General features: G+C 54.7%; 2 protein-coding genes across 3 annotated transcripts in view; one reads left to right on the forward strand and one right to left on the reverse strand.

Moving 5' to 3' along the window:
* Window positions 1–899: 899 nt before the first annotated feature.
* Window positions 900–11,586, forward strand: WDR76 (WD repeat domain 76). Its single transcript, XM_086757270.1, has 13 exons — window positions 900–1,001; window positions 1,190–1,507; window positions 2,245–2,337; window positions 3,867–3,922; window positions 4,790–4,904; window positions 5,642–5,743; window positions 5,839–5,882; window positions 5,972–6,125; window positions 6,422–6,574; window positions 7,975–8,189; window positions 8,667–8,819; window positions 10,314–10,367; window positions 11,185–11,586. The coding sequence occupies exons 1-13, from the start codon at window positions 933–935 to the stop codon at window positions 11,438–11,440; spliced, it is 1,782 nt and encodes a 593-aa protein (XP_086613396.1). The 5' UTR covers window positions 900–932; the 3' UTR covers window positions 11,441–11,586.
* Window positions 11,587–12,358: 772 nt separating this feature from the next.
* Window positions 12,359–16,799, reverse strand: part of FRMD5 (FERM domain containing 5) — a 78,527-nt gene continuing 74,086 nt past the window's right edge. Inside the window, exons 14-15 of one of the 2 annotated variants that reach the window (XM_086757524.1) lie at window positions 15,068–15,420; window positions 12,359–14,888 (exon numbers count right to left, since the gene is read on the reverse strand). In XM_086757524.1, coding sequence (XP_086613650.1) covers window positions 14,841–14,888; window positions 15,068–15,420 — 401 coding nt within the window. In that variant the 3' untranslated portion in view covers window positions 12,359–14,840. Of the gene's footprint in view, window positions 15,421–16,799 lie in introns of both variants that reach the window. The other variant, XM_086757523.1, reaches the window with a different exon arrangement.

Here is a 16,799-nt window from a genome sequence, read left to right on the forward strand (position 1 = left end):
CCTGTAAGCCTGCTTTACAGCTACATCAGGGATACACTTGAGACCACAAATCAAAAGCAGTTACTGGAGCTGTGCGTCCCAAAGCTGGGGTTGCCTCTGTTCTTCTCCCTTGCTACTTGCACAAGTACTTCAAAGCTGGGTAGCTGAGCTGCTCTTCTGAAAACGTAAGGCTTGGGATGTTCACCTGAGATAGAAAATACAATTAACGTTTGTGAATGTAAAATTTTATGCTCCAGATACTGGGGCAGGAGAGCCTTCTGGGAGCACCCAGCCCTGCTCCAGGTGTGCTTTTCTTCAGGGTTTGGTTTTTGGGTTTTTTTTTTTTTTTTGTGGTTTTTTTTTAACTGATTTTTATCACAGCCCAGGTGAAGGGCATTGGAGCTGTGCCCGTCCGGCCTTGCACAGGGTGACCCTGTGAGCTCGGGTGAGGGGCTGACCCCCGTTGGTACAGGTGTGCTCACGGAAACAGCTGGCAGGGCCCGGCCAGCGCTTTGCTTGCTTGGCTGGAGCAGAGATTTCACCAGCTGTGCCCGGGCAACGGCTCCTGTGCGTGGTATGACCCGTCCTGCGACGGGCCTTTCAGCTAAGCTCTGTTAAAAATGCCTTTTTCTCTCCCGAGCAGACCGAGCTGCAGCATCCCTTTGTGGAGCGCAATTAACCGCCCCGCTTTGCCGCCGGCGGTCCTTCCACCCTGACTTGGACCCCGCTCACGGCAGCCCAGCGGCGCGCCGGGGTTTTGAGGGGAACACGGCACCCCGGGGCCGTTGGGGGCCAGGCGGGGCCCCGTCCCGCGGCGAGCGCGGCCCCGCACCCCGCCCGGCCGCCGCTGCCCTGACTGGAAGGCGCCGTGGGCGGGAGCCCGCCCGGGCCGCCCCTCGCCGGAGCGGGAAGCGGCCGCTCCGCCCCGTTCCCGGCCCGCCACTCGGCCCGCCATGGCGCGCTGGCCGGCCGGTACGCTGGAGCCCGAGGAGCTGTCGCCGCGCAGCCGGCAACGGACGCAGGTCCGGGGGCGGGCGGGGAGCGGGGGCCGCCGTGAGAGCGGCCTGTGTGGAGCTGGGGGGGAGCCGGGGCGCGGGGAGAGGCGATGGCGGGCGGACGGGCCCGGGGCTGGGGGGAGGAGGAGGTCTGGGGGAGCGCGGGAACGGCCCGGGGTGCGGGTCCCCGCCGAGCTCCCCGTTTCCCTCCCCAGGAATCCACCCCGACGGGGGCCGCCGAGCTCCCGCGCAGCCCGGAGCCGGGGGAGCGGCGAGCCGGGGCGGCCCGGCAGCTGCGGGTGCTGCTCACGCCGCTCGCCGTGGCCGGCCGGCGGCTGCCCCAGAAGCGGCTGCTGGGAGCCTACGGCGGCGGCGGGGGCGCGGAGGGCAGGGCGCCGGCCGGCAAGAGGCTGCGTCTGCAGCCCAGCCCGCGGAAAGCGGCCACCCCGCCCGGCTGCGGTCCGGCTGGGCACGGCGCGGAGGGCGGCTGGGACGCGGACAGCGACGGCAGCGACGCGGGAGACGCCGCGGTGGTGAGTGCCCGCCGGGCCCCCGGCCCCGCCGGGAGGCGGCTGCAGCCGAGGGAGCGGGGTGGGCTCGCGGTTCTCCACACCACGTTTGTTATGGTTATAAAAGCGGAGTCTGAAAGCATTTTTCCTCTTCACGTATTTTTTTTTTCTTTTTACCGCCTCTGGCAGTATAAATCTCCACTGTACCCTTCGGAGTGCCGTTGCCGGCGGTCGGTGTACAAACCTGGCAGCGGCAGCACCGCTGTGTGCCTGTGCTGTCAGTAACTGTCTTCCCGGAGCTTTTACGGATGGATACAGCCATGATACGATAGTTTTGTCAATGTTCGTTTATGTTTAAATCATCATTTCAACTTGTCGAGTCCACCTCTCCTCAGATAAAAACGATCCGGGGCTGTGATCCGTTTACGAGCAATGTTTGCTGTGTTGCTGAAGTTTGGAGTTGCTTACTGAGTCACTGCAGTATGGTTTTCGTTCTAGCAAGATTTTGATGAACTGCCCTTTTTGTAGGATTAATGCTAGGAGTCAGGTTTGTAACGGAAGGCAGTACCTGTGCGGACAGTTTTTGGTATTGATACGGGGTCACCCCAGTTTGCATGGGTTTTCGTTTGTTCGCAGGTATACTGAACCACCCATAAATAATTTAGACAGTCAGGTTAGAGACTCACTTCCCAGAAGCCTGGGACATCTCTTGCAGGCCGTGTAACTGTACGATGAAGAGTAATTGGCTTTTCTTTTTGTAGGATGGATACCCACAGTTGTCAGCGTATGAGCGGAAAAGACTAAAGAACATTACAGAAAATGCTAAATTCTTTGCTGCTTTAAAGCTGCATGAGGTTTGTATAGATTCTAAGTAGCATCAAGAAGTGATTGCCAAATGTTGTGGTACCTGTACTGTCACCCCTCTCGTTGTGAACCCCTTCCCGCACAGTGGCAGGTGTGTGAGGAGAGCTACAAAAATTACATCAGGACTGGCCTGACTGGATAAAAACTGGGGCTCTGTGCTGCTAGTTAGCTTCTTCCAAAGAGAGGAAGTAATTGGTTAAACTTTTTTTAAAAAAAAAAAAGCAAAGAAAGCAAAACCCCGCAGCACCCAGCTGCGGCAGGGTGTGAGTCCCGGAGCTGCGGTCCCAGCAGGAGCGGGTGAGGTGACCCCTGGGCGAAGCGCTCTCCTGAAGGTGCTGGTGTGTGAGCTGGGCGTGGGAGTGCCGTGCGTGCAGCGTCCTGCTCGCTTGTGTAACGCGTGCTCCCACCCCTTCCTGTCAGCACCCAGCTCTGGCAGTGTGCGCGGGTTAGCCGTTGTCTCACGGAGGGCTGCGGGGCCTGCAGCGCGCAGGTTAGCCGTTTTCTCATGGAGGGCTGCGGGGCAGCAGGAGGCAGGGCTCCGCTCAGCGCCTAGTGCTCGGGAAGAGCCGGCAGGGCCTGTGCGGCCGAGTCCCTCCCTGTGTCCCGTCCAGCCTGGATGAGCACTGGTGTGGTACAGTTCTTGTGTCGCGGAAGTAGACAAAAAGGTTAAGGCAGGGGGATTTCAAATGCTGTCGCCTGAGTAGATCCAGATCTTTGCCCTTCTTTCCGCACTCCCTCATTCTCTTAGTTATTTTTTTCCTAACGTACCCCTTTTCTGGCAGCAGTGAGTGAGTTGCCTCCTTGAGCTGCTGCATGCTTGCTCGCTTGTTATACCAGGCTGCAAAACCTGGTGGGCCTGTCTACCAGCCAGTAAGGCTTCTTACCCCCGAGACTGAAACTGGAGTAAAAAGAACTCCTTTTCTTCCAGTTGCCCTCAGAGAGGTGGGTAAAGGCCGGGCAGCCTGGCTGTTGTCGCAGTGCTGGCCGCAGAGTAGCCAAGACTGGCAAAAGGCACGGTAGCCGTCTCGGTTCCCGTTAGCGCTGGCCAGTGTGGGCTGCCAAGCCCGGGCGCAGGCCGCTCTTTCCGTGCTAGCGTTCGTGCTGCGTTGGCTGGAGCAGTAGTGGAGCGGTGTCTTGGCGGACGTGGCTAAACTCTTCTGGAGTCCAGGTGAACTAAGTGCCTGTCCAGGATGTAACGGAGAAGACTGTGAATGGAGGCCTCTGTGGTTTCGGGTTCTGCTGTCAATGTCTCTGTGTTTCCTTTGCTCCGTAAAGAGGAGGGCTGCAGAGCATCCAGACCGTGCTGCGCTCCTGCACCGTCCTCAGAACAGGAGGAGCTCTTGCTGGCACATTGATGAAAAGCAGACACAACGCAGCTCGATGCTTAAAACCCCCTTTTTATTATTGTCATAAATAATTGCAGTGCAGTTTGTTGCAGCCTTCAGATAACTGTATTTTCTACAGGCTGATCTTTTCCACTTGTTATATGTATTTTTAATATATTTTTTTTCTCTTCAAGTCAGCTGCAAGACTTCACCAAATTGCAACTAAAAGACAACCTCATGTCACCAAAAGGTAAAATAACTGGATATGAGATTTGCGTCACTGTTCTTTCATCGTGTGTCAGCTGTTTTAGCACTTCCAGCCGCACGTAGCTGATACTGCGAAAAGGGAGAGCTGCTGAGGAGGCTCCCTGTAAAGCTGCACCTGAATCAGCCGTTAAATTGGGCTGTACGAGTTCACAACCAGGTCGCTCCGCTAGGCAGTGCCTCTCCTCTGCCGTCCTTTGGAAAGAAAATGACAATATTAATGTCCTTTTCATCAAATTACAGAGTTTGTTCTTTTTGTGGTATTTGTAGTAAGGTATTGCAAGCCCATTTCTTTTTTTCTGATGATACTTTTGCGTGACGGCTAAAGAAGGAAACGTTAAATGATGAAAACTAATGATGGGAAAAGGCACAGGAAAGAAGGAGGTGGGAGAACTGGGTGCAAGGGGTAGGGTAACTAGTGAGTGTAGAAGAAAAGACATTTGCCAGTGCTAAAACAGTGCCAGGCAAGGCAGACGAATGAGCCCAAGTCCAAATAAATAATCAGATATGTTATGTGATGAAGGAAAGCGGAAAAAGATCAATGAGTGAAAAGGTGAATGACAGATAAGGAGTGCTGGGAAGAGAAGCAGCAATGGCAGGAGGTAATGCAAGCGAAACAGAACAGCAATACGTACATCTGCATTGTGACATGGGCTTGTTGCTGCCCGTCACTGTCGCTGAAGGAGCGGGTACTGGCAGCCCTCCTAAAGCACATCGGCACTCGTTAGGCTGCGAGTCCGGGCCGAGGCGTTAGAGCTACGCATCTGAACTTACTCGGGAGCCGTGTGCTTGAACACAGAGGGCTTGTGTTGTTCACTGTGTCTGTCCTTTTGAAATGCTTTAATTGTTGTAGAGCTAAGCCTAAAAAGGCAGAAGATGAAGTAGTGCGGCGAAGATCGATGCGCTTGCAGAGAGTGGATCCGTCAGGAATTCCCATGCTGGAGATGCCTGCCCAGCCAGAGGAATATGTAAGATGGGGAGGGGTTGGAGGAGATGTGGGGGTGTGGGTGTACACAGAAGCTTTATAAAAATGCTGGTGCTGGTGAGGTGGTAATACTTGAGATTGCTGAGCTTATTTTACAAACCTTCAGACGTTTGGAAGGTGCGTTACACAGTGACAGTATGAAAGGTAAGGTCTTTTGCCCTCGAGCATCTTGAACAGCACGCTTCCATGTCCTCTCTGGGAGTCAGTCCGTGTTCTGTGACTCCAGTTCTGGATGATCAGAAGGGTCCTGAGGTAAAACGTTACATTTTTCAACAGCCCAAAGATTTGAGCAGCTTTAAGTTCAGAGTTGTATTACTCTGGTTTAATGTTACTTCACTGTAGCTTTTGATCTGGTTTATTTTCCTTTGAAATATTTACTGCCTTTTGAAGCAGTTATACTGGCAAGGAAAAATTCTGCTGCTCTGAGAGATGGGAATTTAAATAAAGCTAAATCTCTGTAATACAGCTCTTGAAGATCAGTCTTGCTGGAGTATCAGAAGGGAGGGGAAAAACATGGGGTAGCTATTTGCCTTCACTGTTGTGTTTAGTAAAGGTCTATTTGTCTTTTTAATAAGATTTGACACAAATTTTTGTTGCTGTGTTTATTTCTTGCGTTATCATAGGCGTGTTCTCAAAATAGCTGGCGTGTGGAAAGCAGCAGTTCGCCGTATTTGTAGTTTCAGGTGATCTGAGTTACGAAAATCGCTAATGTCATTCCAGCCTCAGGTTCCGGCCGGCCCTTTGCCAATGGTTCCGGAAGATCAGATGGAGAACAGTAAATTGAGAGAGGGTTTGCTGACGACGTGGATGAGGATCAGTGAGGTACTGTTAGTTACAGTTGGTTGGTTTTGGGTAATGTAATTTAGCTTGAGTTCTAGGTGATCTAATTGTGCTGAATATTTCCTGTCTGGCTGTAGATGGAAGCTAACGAGACTGAAAAGCGCGTGCACGACATTGAAAGGTAACCTGAGGACAGCAGCTAATACTGGAATTGTCTTGTTCTCTTTCTTTCTTCTCTTGAATAGCTAACCTTTTGATGATGTTGTCTAGGTACCAAGACAGCCTGAACAGCATGGTCCTCAGCGAAGATAACATCAAAAAGGTGGTGAAGTACCGCGTGTGTTCCATGGCCATCCATCCCTCCGAGAGCATCGTCTTCGTGGCAGCTGGAGACAAGTCCGGGCATCTCGGTCTCTGGAACGTGGTGAGTTGTCAGTGTGCTCCTCACCCGGCAGAGCCATTCGTGGCGGGATGGACACAGATGGGGTGCAGCCTGGAGCCTAGTTCTGTTGATGGTGTTTTAGACTTTCCCTGTTCTTGTGGATAACACCAGGGTGTCTGTTACATCGAGGCTCACCAGAACTGCTTGAAAGGCCTGTCTGGTCCTTGGCAAGCCCAGGTTTAATGGGAGAAAAGAGACTTTGCTTTGAATTTGCAGTAATCAATCGAAGTAAGTACAGTGGTAGCACCTGTGTCCATTGAATCTCAATTGTTTTTCAGAACTGTAAGTCTGAGGAAGGAGCACATACCTTTATTCCACACAACGATGCGGTCAGCTGCATGCATTTCTCTCCGTTTAACCCTGCTCACTTGTTGTCCCTAAGCAATGACACTCTGCGGTGTGGCGATGTCACCAGAGCTGTCTTTGATGAGGTGAGTGCTGCTGCAGCTGGGCTGCAGACTCCTTGGCAGTCTCTTGGTACGCGCTGCTGTGACGTGTTGGTCTCATCGTACCTGAGCTGTTATTTGTTGGTTGGTTTGTTAACGAGAAAGTAGAGGATTCCATTTCCACACGGGCACGTAACGTAACCTTTAATTAACATAAAAATACGGAGATGCTTCCTGCTCAATAAAACATGGTAACGGCTTGGATTCTCCCAGTTTCCTTCCTGCAGAGACAGTTGCCATTATGGAGTTTAATTTCCTGTCTCCATACTTCAGCAATCCGTGCCTCTTTTCAAAGGCATTGCCTCTAAACAGTGACAAACGAGGGATTTAAAGAACTAAATCTTACAAAAAACTCCCACCCACATAAACATTGTCCAACAGCATAAAGCACGAGTTAACTTTGCTTTTTGCAGGCTTCAAGTGAACAAAATGCGCTGACTGTCTCCACGGTGAGCCAGGCAGCTTAACTGAGGAGCTTCCTGATGCTTGCTTGCTGTGCTTGTTTTTGACAGATACATGTGCATTCATCAGCTCTCCAGCGTTGGAAAATGTAACAAGCTATAATGGTTTAAAGCTTTCTTTTTCCCCAGCCTTTACAGGCATCGTAATTTTGGTGGGGTTGCAGGCAGGCCCGCTGCTTGGGAAGGACCTGCAGCTGGTGGGTCAGGAGGGCAGCAAGGTCCAGGGAGGCTCGCTCTTTGGGACAAGCGCTTGCAAGAACGCGTCCTTAGAGATCAGGGGAAGAGAAATGCCCTTGTCCGGCTCCCTTCACCTTACGCCAACGGACACAGCCTTGTGATCCCTCCAGGAGTGTGACTGCCCTGGGAGGGACACCGCTGCTAATGGGGAGAGTCTGCACACGCAGGGAGAGCTGCGGCCGGGGCTGTCCTGCAGCGTTACCACACCCGTGGCTATCGCTGCTGTGAGAGGAGCCTGCCACGGGACACGATGGCTTGGCATCCTCACTGACCTCCCAAATTACAGGAGGGCAAATTCACATTTCCTCACCTGATTCCGGGTTTCTGCAGCACCGGAGAAAGGAACGCAGCGGGTTAATGCTCGCTCAGTGTGCTCTGGAACGTAACAGCCGTTTGGTTGCTGGAACACCGAGGTGATAGTGTCTTGTACCAGTTCCAGCAGCAGATGTGCCCCGTTTGGGATGGTTCATTATCCCCTCTGTGGAAAGCATACCAGTTTTACAGAAGGGTTTCCTACGTGGATAGCTAAGCCTGGAGCTTCTCCAGCAAGGTAGCCTTCACCAGCATTTTTAGTATATGCAAAAGGGACAGCATGACATCTCCAGCCCAAGAGTGTTTCGGTATTGTGCCTGACTCTGTGTCTTCAGTTGAACAGTTTTGGTTATGTTTGGCCTTTCCTATGCTCAGATATGCAGAAGTGAAGAAAGCTTATCTTCCTTTGACTTTCTGGAAGATAACGCCTCCACTGCGGTAGTAGGATTCTGGGATGGCGATGTCGGTGTTGTGGACAGACGGACCCCGGGAACATCTTCGGAGCTCTCTGCAGACATTGGCTTCAAAAGGACGAGGACGGTCCACGTTCACCCCGTGAAGAAACAGTATTTCGTTGCTGCTGGCTCAGTGTACGTAGCTCACAATGCACCCCAGTTCTGTGTTTCCAGTGTTCTCTCTGCACTGGTGTCTGAAGTCAGCCGGAAGGGGCACGTTCGGGGGGCAGGAGCAGCTGTTGGAGGCAGACGATTTGTCAGCCTTGGTGTATAGCCAGAGCTTTCGTGATCTTTTTAGAAAACACGTTTTCAGTTCTTCGCAGGATTTAAAATGTGATACACTGACTTCCCTTCACCGTTTGGTAATTGGTACAAAACGGTTTTGAGTCACTGTGTGTTTTGACCGATGGCAGCGCAGGGGGATTTTAATGGGCTGTTGGTTTGGGTTTGGTGCTCTCTGGGGCCGCTGGCTGTTTGGGTGAATCTGCGCTGCCGCAGTGAAGTTCTGACCCAGCTCACAGCAACCTTGTGCGGGCTCTGGAATGGTTCTTGGTAAGTGGGGATAAGGACTGGACTGTCACCCTGTGAAGCGCTGCGTGCTGTGTGTTGCAGGGACGTTTGTGTCTATGATGTTCGCCTCCTGAAGCCCAAGGGGAACAAGCCTGTGAGCTCCCTTCAGGGACACACCAAAAGCGTCGCTTCCGCGTATTTCTCCCCTGCAACTGGGAGCAGAGTGGTGACGGTGTGTGCTGATGATAAGCTGAGGTAAGGCGGTGCGGGAAGGAATAATCTTCATGGGAAATGCCAACTGACATATTCTATTATTATTTCCTATCTGTGTTACTCATCACTGAGAGCTTTCTGTCTTTATCACTTCTTTAAAAAGTGATAAAGATTCACTAGCATTGGCATTGTTAATGTTGTTTGAAATGACTTGTTTTGTTTTTTTTTTCTAATTCTCCTTTTCCTGAAGAATATTTAACAGTGAACAATAAAATATACAGCTGCTGTTAGTCTTTAAAAAACAAAGAAACAAACCAAACCAAACCAAAACCTGAAACCAAACAGAACCCTGGTTCATGGACACAAATACAGAATGCTTAGAAACTGACTTTATTTTTAGCTGGTGGTGCTTAAAGTTATGATTTTATCAGCTCTTTTGTAGCTGGTCTGCCATTTGATAATTTAAACTGCCGTGAGCCGTGCTGCGTTAGAGATCTAGGGTTTGTGGCCATCATTTAGGCAGTCTGCGTGCGTGAGTCCCTGGTTGCTGTGGGTGTTCCCCAGGGACGTGCTGGGAAGCCCTATGCTGTACAGGCACTGGCGGGTGCAGAATGGGGGGTTACGGCAGGGGGAAGGTCAGGCCCCGCTCCACAGACCGCATGTGGTGTTAAAGATGGGGGAACCGCGTGCGTTCCGGAAGGAGTCGGGATACGGCGCTGTTGTCGCAGCGTATGCTTAGTCTGGAAATTTTATTTTCTTTCTTCCCCTCCACACGCAGAGGAAAGAGTTCTCCCGCGCGAGTTCTGCGTGGCTGCGGTGCTTGCTTGCCTGTGATGGACTTACTGCAGGTCACTGAAGATTTCTGCTCCCAGTAGGCTTGGTTAGGAAGTTGTGACTCCTTGGCGCTAATAGCGCAAGTGTCAGCACAAAATGGATATGAGCAAACTGGAATTTTCGACAGGATGAAACAGATAGAGGATTCACTGCCTCCTCCCGAGGAAAAACAAAACAGCTTCTACCTCTTGTTGAACCTTCTGCCCTTGGGGGTTTGGGATGCTAGAAGTCTGTCGGGGGTGAGGGAGAGCCCCGAACAGGAGACCTGTTGGTTTCTCTGTCAGTTGAGCTCCTGGCTGTCTGAGGAAGTGCTGGTGCTGGAAGCTGGTGGCGGATTTCACTCTCGCACGTTTCCCTTCTCTTTCCTTCTTCCCTGGGCAGCCTGTTTGTGCGTGATGGAGTGGACGGGACACTGGGCCAGAGGAGCCCGTCGCTTGGCCTAGCGAGCCTCTCTAGTTCTCCTGTGACGGCTTTCAGAAAGGGTGCCCTTCAGCCCCAGCTGGGAGCGAACCCAGCTGAAAAGCCCATTTAGTAATTTCGGTCAGAACGTGGGTGTGCTATCTGAGCTGGACGCCCCTGTGCTGCTCGCTGCTGTATTCCAGGCTTGAGTGCGGCCTGGCCTGAGCGGGCAAGGGGCTCTGGGGAAAGGGCTGCCGTTTTGAGCGTGAGTACATCGTAGTAACGCTCTCCTTTGTGTCACAGGGTCTACGACACCAGCTCGTTGTCATCAGTGGTCTCCGCTCTCAGTACCATCAGGTGAGCCGAGCGCGCGGTGGCCGATTGCTCCGGCGCAGCCGTGGCACGAGCGACGGGCGCGCAGAGGCTGCGCGGTGGCGGGTTCCCAAACAGCCCTGGGCTCACTGGCGGCTGTGGAGGCGAGAGCAGCCCCGGGACCCTCCCTGCCTGAGGAGTCGCCCCGGTGCCCACGGTGCCTGCAGGGGGTTTGTTGGTAACGCGCGACTGGGGCACAGCCTGCCCTGCGTCAGTGGTGTCTGCAGGGAGGCCTTCGCGTCTCCCTGTGCACCTGGGACAGGCCCTTTTGTGACTTCTGAAGTGTTTTGTTTCAGAATGCTTTTTTTATTGTGTGTTTGTTAAATGTCAAAGGTCACTTTATGGTAAATGGCGTGTTTTGGGTAGAGTCTCCGGACTCCTGGAACACCTTTGTGCCCCAGCAGGACCAGTCGTGGCGGTTGGTTTGCTGAGGAGCTGAAGGATGAGTGGCTGGCTAGAAAACTCTTCGTTTGCACTTTATTGAAAGACTCGATGCACGTTTGTCCTGTTTTTACTAAAATATGCAACCGTGCAGCATAACTACTTTGACTGATAATGCCAAAGTACCCTCCGCTTTATCTTCTCGCTTGGTCGCAGTGTGCTGTCCCGTCTCGCCTGCGCCGGGGTGGTGATCCGCTGCGGGGACCGGGGCAGCGGGTCTGTCCCCCTGTGAACGGGCCGGTGGTTTTGGAGGCGAGGAGGAGGGGTTTACGCAAACGCGGCGTAAATGAGGGTACTTAAAAATCCTGGGGGCAGTAAGAGGAATGCTTCTCTCTCTTTCTCCCCGTTGGTTTCTCTGCAGACACAACAGTAACACGGGCCGATGGCTGACAAGGTTCAGAGCAATTTGGGACCCCAAACGGGAAGACTGCTTCGTGGTGGGCAGCATGGCACAGCCAAGGCAAATAGAGGTCTTCCACGAGACCGGAAAGCTGCTGCACTCGTTTTATAACCAGGACTGCCTTGGCTCTGTGTGTTCCATTAATGTTGTCCATCCCAGTAAGAACATCTTGGTGGGGGGCAACTCCAGTGGCCGTCTTCATGTGTTCAAAGAATAAAAAAGTGGCTCAGATATATGTGTGTATATATATTTTTCCTTTTTGCATTGTATTTGTTTAATCCGTATTGAGCTGTTCCTAAGCTAAGCCTATTTTCTCAGGAAAATAGTGTATTTTCAAAGCTTTAAAATAAATCTTCTGAACTACCTCTGGCATTCTCTTCTTTAATTAAAAACAAAAATAGTCCTGCCGTGACAGTCAGTTTGTACCAAAATAGCTATTTTTCCCCAATACTGAAATAATTCTTCAAAAAAAGAGAAAACACTGGAGCAGTAGGATACTTGTGATGGGTGAGGGCACTTCTTAATGATTTTCATTAGGGAATTCTCGCAGGCAGCTTGTGTGGCGCTCCCATAATCTCTCTCAGGGCTGCAGGTGCTCAGTATCTGTGTCTTCAGCAGGATCTGGCCCTTCAGTCAGGTGCCCGGTGCGTGAGCGAATCCTTCCGGGGGCAGAGCCAACGTCTCCACGCAGGCTGGTGCCACGGGGCGCAGTTTCCAGGGAGGCCCCGTGGCTGTGAGCTGAAGGCGGCCTTGTCGCGGTGCGGGCAGAGCGATCTGTGGGCGTGGAGGTGCCGCAGAGGGGCTGTGGTCCCCAGCCACGCGCTGGGGCTGCGGCCTCCGCGCTCCCTTCTCCGCAGCCGCGCGCCCTCCGAGCAGGGCTGTGCTCTGCCCCACTGGATCGTCACTGACGCGTCGTGTGTCTGAACGGCTCCCGAAGACCAGATACCGGTTTGTCAGCCTGTGTGTTAACTGGGCTCCAGTGCTGACTGGTGGACCCTGTGCAGCCGTGCCTGTGGCGCGGGTTTCCATGGGCTGCGGGAAGGCCAGGTGCCTCAGGGCTTTGAGCTGAGCTTTTACTCACCTTGAAAATTGGTACTGCACTGTAAATACTGAACAAACCTCATACCGACTCAGGTTTTCATGATATTTAAATATTTATTTAAGTTTAAAAATACTTTTCATGGCACCAATGATTTTATGCTAAGATATTGAGTATGTAGAAAAAGGTACATTTTGAAGGAAAAATGTAACTTACAGTATTTGGCACATGAAAGGTTAATTCCTAGACTTTTTTTTTTTAATGAAAACTAAGAAATTCACATTTTCAGGTATTTTACCATCTACTGCTCAAAGACGCAGTATGCTACTATGAGATTTTTTTTTTTTTTCTGATATAAGAACCTATGGAAACAATATTTTAATATAAAGACAGGTAAAACTAACAGGTAATGGAACACCAGACGCAATGGGGCACGTACAGGAAAAACAGATGATGAAAAAATCACCAGTTCTCGGGGTTTTGCAGTGAAACGCTGGGAGAAGACGGCAGAGGTAAACGGGGGCTGGCGGCTGTCGCTACTCTGGAGTGAGCCGATGGAGGAGGGTTCCAGGCCAGCACGCGGAGCCTGCACTCTCCAGAAGGCCGACGTCTCGCACAGAGGGCGTGCGGGCCGGGCGCGGGGCTGTGCTGTCAGGACATCGGCGCTGAGGAGGAGGGGATGCCGCGTCTTCAACCCGGGGCGGAAAGGGCAGGTTGGGGACTACCACGCACTGCATAGAAACACCACTGGCTACGGGCTGAGGTAGGAACACTACGCTAAGAGTTCACGTCGCTACGTTGCATAAAACAGGGTGTCGTGTAAAATCCGTCCCCGGCTCCCGGCAGCGCGTGCAGTGGCTCCCGCCTGCTCGAGACCCGGGGGCTGTGCGCTGACCCCCCCCCCCGACCTTGTGCTGTACGTGGGTGGCCACGTCCTCGGCAGCGAGCTGCGACGCATTGGTCTTCGTTATGCTCTGACAGACAGTTAAACGGGACCTCGCTCTTTATTGCAGCAACAAACGAGCCAAGTGTGGCCAACCTGTGGCGTTGGATCGCCCAGCGTCACCGTCGCTCCGTCGCCAGGCGCCAGCTGAGCGGGTCCGGAGCAGGCAGGAGCCGGCCTCGGCAGGAGCGGCGCGTGCCGGGACGGGCGGTGGGATGCTCAGAGACAAGAACACGGAAATCAGACTTTTTGAAACTGCAGTTATGGCCCCAGCGTATGGAAAATCTCTCCCTGAGATGAACTAAAACTTGCTCTCCTGTTCTCAACTTTTTTTTTTTGATAAGCATGTCCAACGTCTCAACCCAAGTGTGACAGCATTGCCTTTTATTGCTCCCCGCATCACCAGCCTGCCGCTGCCCCGGCAGCCGAAGGGCCCGGCCACTGTCACACACGATGCCTTGGTTTTATTGATTTTTGCTTGCGAACAGCCAGGTCTGACGGGTGTCTGTTGGCTTGGTCAGTGTCACCTCTGCTCCTGCAGTTCTGTCCTTTTTTATCCTCAGAAAAGCCACAGCATTCTCGCTCCTGTCCCTGTTTGAGAACTAGCCAGGGTTACGCTGCTGTCAGGCTTCCAGGCCACAACCGCATCTGGCACCGTCTGCTCACTGCGAACCCCTTGTGCAGCGCACCACGGTCACCCAATGCGCAAAGTAAAAAAAGACTTGATCAGGTTCGATAACAAAATAGCATTTCCTTGTTAAAATAGACCTTGAAACTGTCTCTCTATCTCTCTTTTTTTTTTTTTTTTTTTGTTGTTGTCGTTTTTTGGGGTTTTTTTTGTTTTTTTTGGTTTTTTTTTTTGTAGAAAACAGGTACAACTGTCGGCGGCTGAAGGTTTCCTAATAAATTTGACATGGTCACTACCAGCGACACGGCCGGGCTTGGCCGGGATGCCCGGCGTGCTCCCCTGCTCGCGGGAGCACCAGCGCTCCAAGGTTTAGGAAACGTGACGGAAGGCTGAGTGTGCAGGGCAGGGCGAGGGCTGCCATTCGCCGGGCGATGCTGCGCTGCGAGGAGCCAGCTCAGCTGGGTGTGGGGTGAACCGGGCGTCCCCGACAGCGTCACACCGCGCGTCGCCGCGTAGGAGACTCGGGTCAGCAGGGAGGGGGTGCTGCAAAGCGGTCCGCGGGAGGAGGCGGTGTGCACAGTGGCGGATTTCGTAACGTAAGGGTCCACGAGTGTTTGAATCCGTACTCAGTAGCACCATTGCTAAAGCTCCTGCATAACACGGCATCGCGCGCCTCCCGGCTGACGCTCGTACAAGGATGGGTGGCAATAGGAAAATAAACTCCTCTCGTACTTGGTGCTTCCGCGTCGTACGCGCGTCTGTGAGAATCGAAACGGTAAAGTGGTGTGCGGGCTCCGGGGGCGGGAGCAGCGTGGCCGAGCACGGGGAGGAGGAGGCCCCGGGGGCTGCGCCCACCCTCCTCTTCCTCCCGGACAGCCGCCTCCCAGGCTCTGGGTCGGGAAGGGAGGATGAGCGCGTGTGCCGAAGGCGCGTCCCGCGGGCAGGGACGGTGGCAGGTCTCTCCCTGGGCCCCCCGCTAGTCAGGTGGCGGCTCCTGCCTTCAGGTGTCAATGAGCAGGCTTACCACGGCGCGGACTTTGCAGGCAAACCATCGCCTGAGGGGACAAAAGTATTGGTAATGGAACTGCTCGAACTCGGGGGTCTGGCGGATATCGCGGAAAAAGGCAGTGTCAAGGTCGGACTCGGTAAGGATGAGCAGGAGGAGGAGCAAAACAAAGAGGAGCCCAACTGTCACAAGGAGCAAACGGAGGACACTTAAAACAAACTTATTCACCTGTTCCGCCTGCGCCGCCCCCAGGCCGCCCGCACCCGGGCACAGGGCCCGCAGCTCGCCGCCCGCCTCCTCCGCCTCGCCCGCCACCGGCGTGCCGGCCTCCGACTCCTTCTCCTCCTCGATGCTGCACGGGGCCCCGTTCGCCTGCCGCGAGAGCAGCATCAGCTCCAGGCTGTGCTCGGCCACCGGCGTGGGCAGCACGCTGTCGGCCGGGCTGTAGTTCTCATCGGCGATGACGGCCACCCGCTCGCTGCTCTCGCTGCGGCCGCTCCGGCCGGGGGCCGCGAAGGCGTCGCCGTGGGAGGCCGAGCGCACCGGCGTCGAGTGGGCGCTGTCACGCAGGGACTCCAGGCCTGGGGGGAGAGGGGAACGCTCAGCGGTGCGAAGTGGAGGGGTCTCTCCCGCTATGGAAACAACCCCCCCCTCGCCCCATGCTGCCCCCAGCCCCGTGGGGACAGGACTGGCTGCTGCCGCCTGCTTTTTGCTGTTGTCTTTGGTCCCTTGGAGCCGGCAGCCACAGCCCGGTGCCCACAGCGCGTGACCGTGCAAGCGCCCGCGTGACTGCCACTGTCACCAGCAGCTGCTGGCTGCCAGTCTGGGCCGCAGGCAGGGCCCGCGCTTGGCGTCAGTCCCTCACAAACACGTCTGTGCGGCGCAACGGCCATGGGCCAGGCCAGCGCCTGCGGCGGGCAGGCTGCCCGGCCACCGAGGCGAGGGCAGGGATGAGGGCTGGGGGGCAGCACCGCAGCCGGTGGGTCCCTGCTGCCCCGAGCCAGGGCCAAGGACCAAGCCTGGTGCAGCCCATGGGGCGAGCCTTACGGATTTATCCTTTTGGATTTGCCTCCCGGCTGGCACAGCCCTCCCCTGCCAAACCCCTGCACCCCAGCGAGGCTGCGCAGGGACTGCAAGTCCCGCCGGAGTCACTGGCAGCGCTGATTTCCGTTGATTCACGGCCAAAACAACGTTTTCACACCCGCTCACACACAGAGGAGCAAAAGCCGCGCAAAGAGCTGCATGCCAGCCCGCCCAGCCGCAGCCTTGGCTGAGCGAGGGTTACAACCCCCCAAAACCCCGAACGCCAATAAACCCCACAAATGCAGGACGTTTCTTGCATTTTTCATGGCCGGAGGGGCAGCGTCCCGTGACCGAAGGTGGTGGTGGCCGGGACCAGCGGTCCCCAGTGCCCCTGGGCTGCGAGGGGGCCGGGGCTGGGCATTTCGTGGGGAGGGCACGGGCGCACCAAGGCACCATGGCATGGGATCCCCGGCGCCCGTCCTGCCTGCATTCCCCGGGGCTTTGCAACCTCTCGCTTGTAAATATTCCCCGGATGCCTCGGGATCAGCTCGGCTTAACGCGCGCGCGAGGGCCAGCACGGGCGACAGGCGCAGCGGAGGAGTGAACGTGTTCGCACCCTGACAGCTATGGCTGAGCGTGTGTCACAAAGCGACGGTCCCCTCGCAGCACCCGCTGCGTCCTGGCCAGGGTGGGCAGCGGGCAGCAGCGCGGCTCCTCGGGGAGGGTCCCCCCCCAGCTCATCACTGCAATGAGACCCGCGCTGCTCCCCCAGCCCCAAACCTGTCTGCCACCCGCTTGCTCCACGAGACTGATGTAAAAAGCTGGGGAATCTGGGGGAAGCTGGGTCCAGCCCCCAAAAAACAGAGCTGGTCATGATAATAACGACTGGGGGTCCAGCCTGCACGGAAGCCCCCAGCCCGTGCTGCATCCCACATTT

This window comes from Chlamydotis macqueenii, chromosome 12 (assembly GCF_036417535.1).
Source record: "Chlamydotis macqueenii isolate bChlMac1 chromosome 12, bChlMac1.mat, whole genome shotgun sequence".
Lineage (NCBI taxonomy): Eukaryota > Metazoa > Chordata > Aves > Otidiformes > Otididae > Chlamydotis > Chlamydotis macqueenii.

Excerpts from the sequence above, each read along its gene's own strand:
- WDR76 (XM_086757270.1), top strand. The coding sequence starts at position 933 with ATGGCGCGCTGGCCGGCCGGTACGCTGGAGCCCGAGGAGCTGTCGCCG. Across the intron at positions 8,820-10,313 it reads TGTGCTGATGATAAGCTGAG|GGTCTACGACACCAGCTCGT; the intron begins GTAAGGCGGTGC and ends TTTGTGTCACAG. Across the intron at positions 10,368-11,184 it reads TCCGCTCTCAGTACCATCAG|ACACAACAGTAACACGGGCC; the intron begins GTGAGCCGAGCG and ends GTTTCTCTGCAG.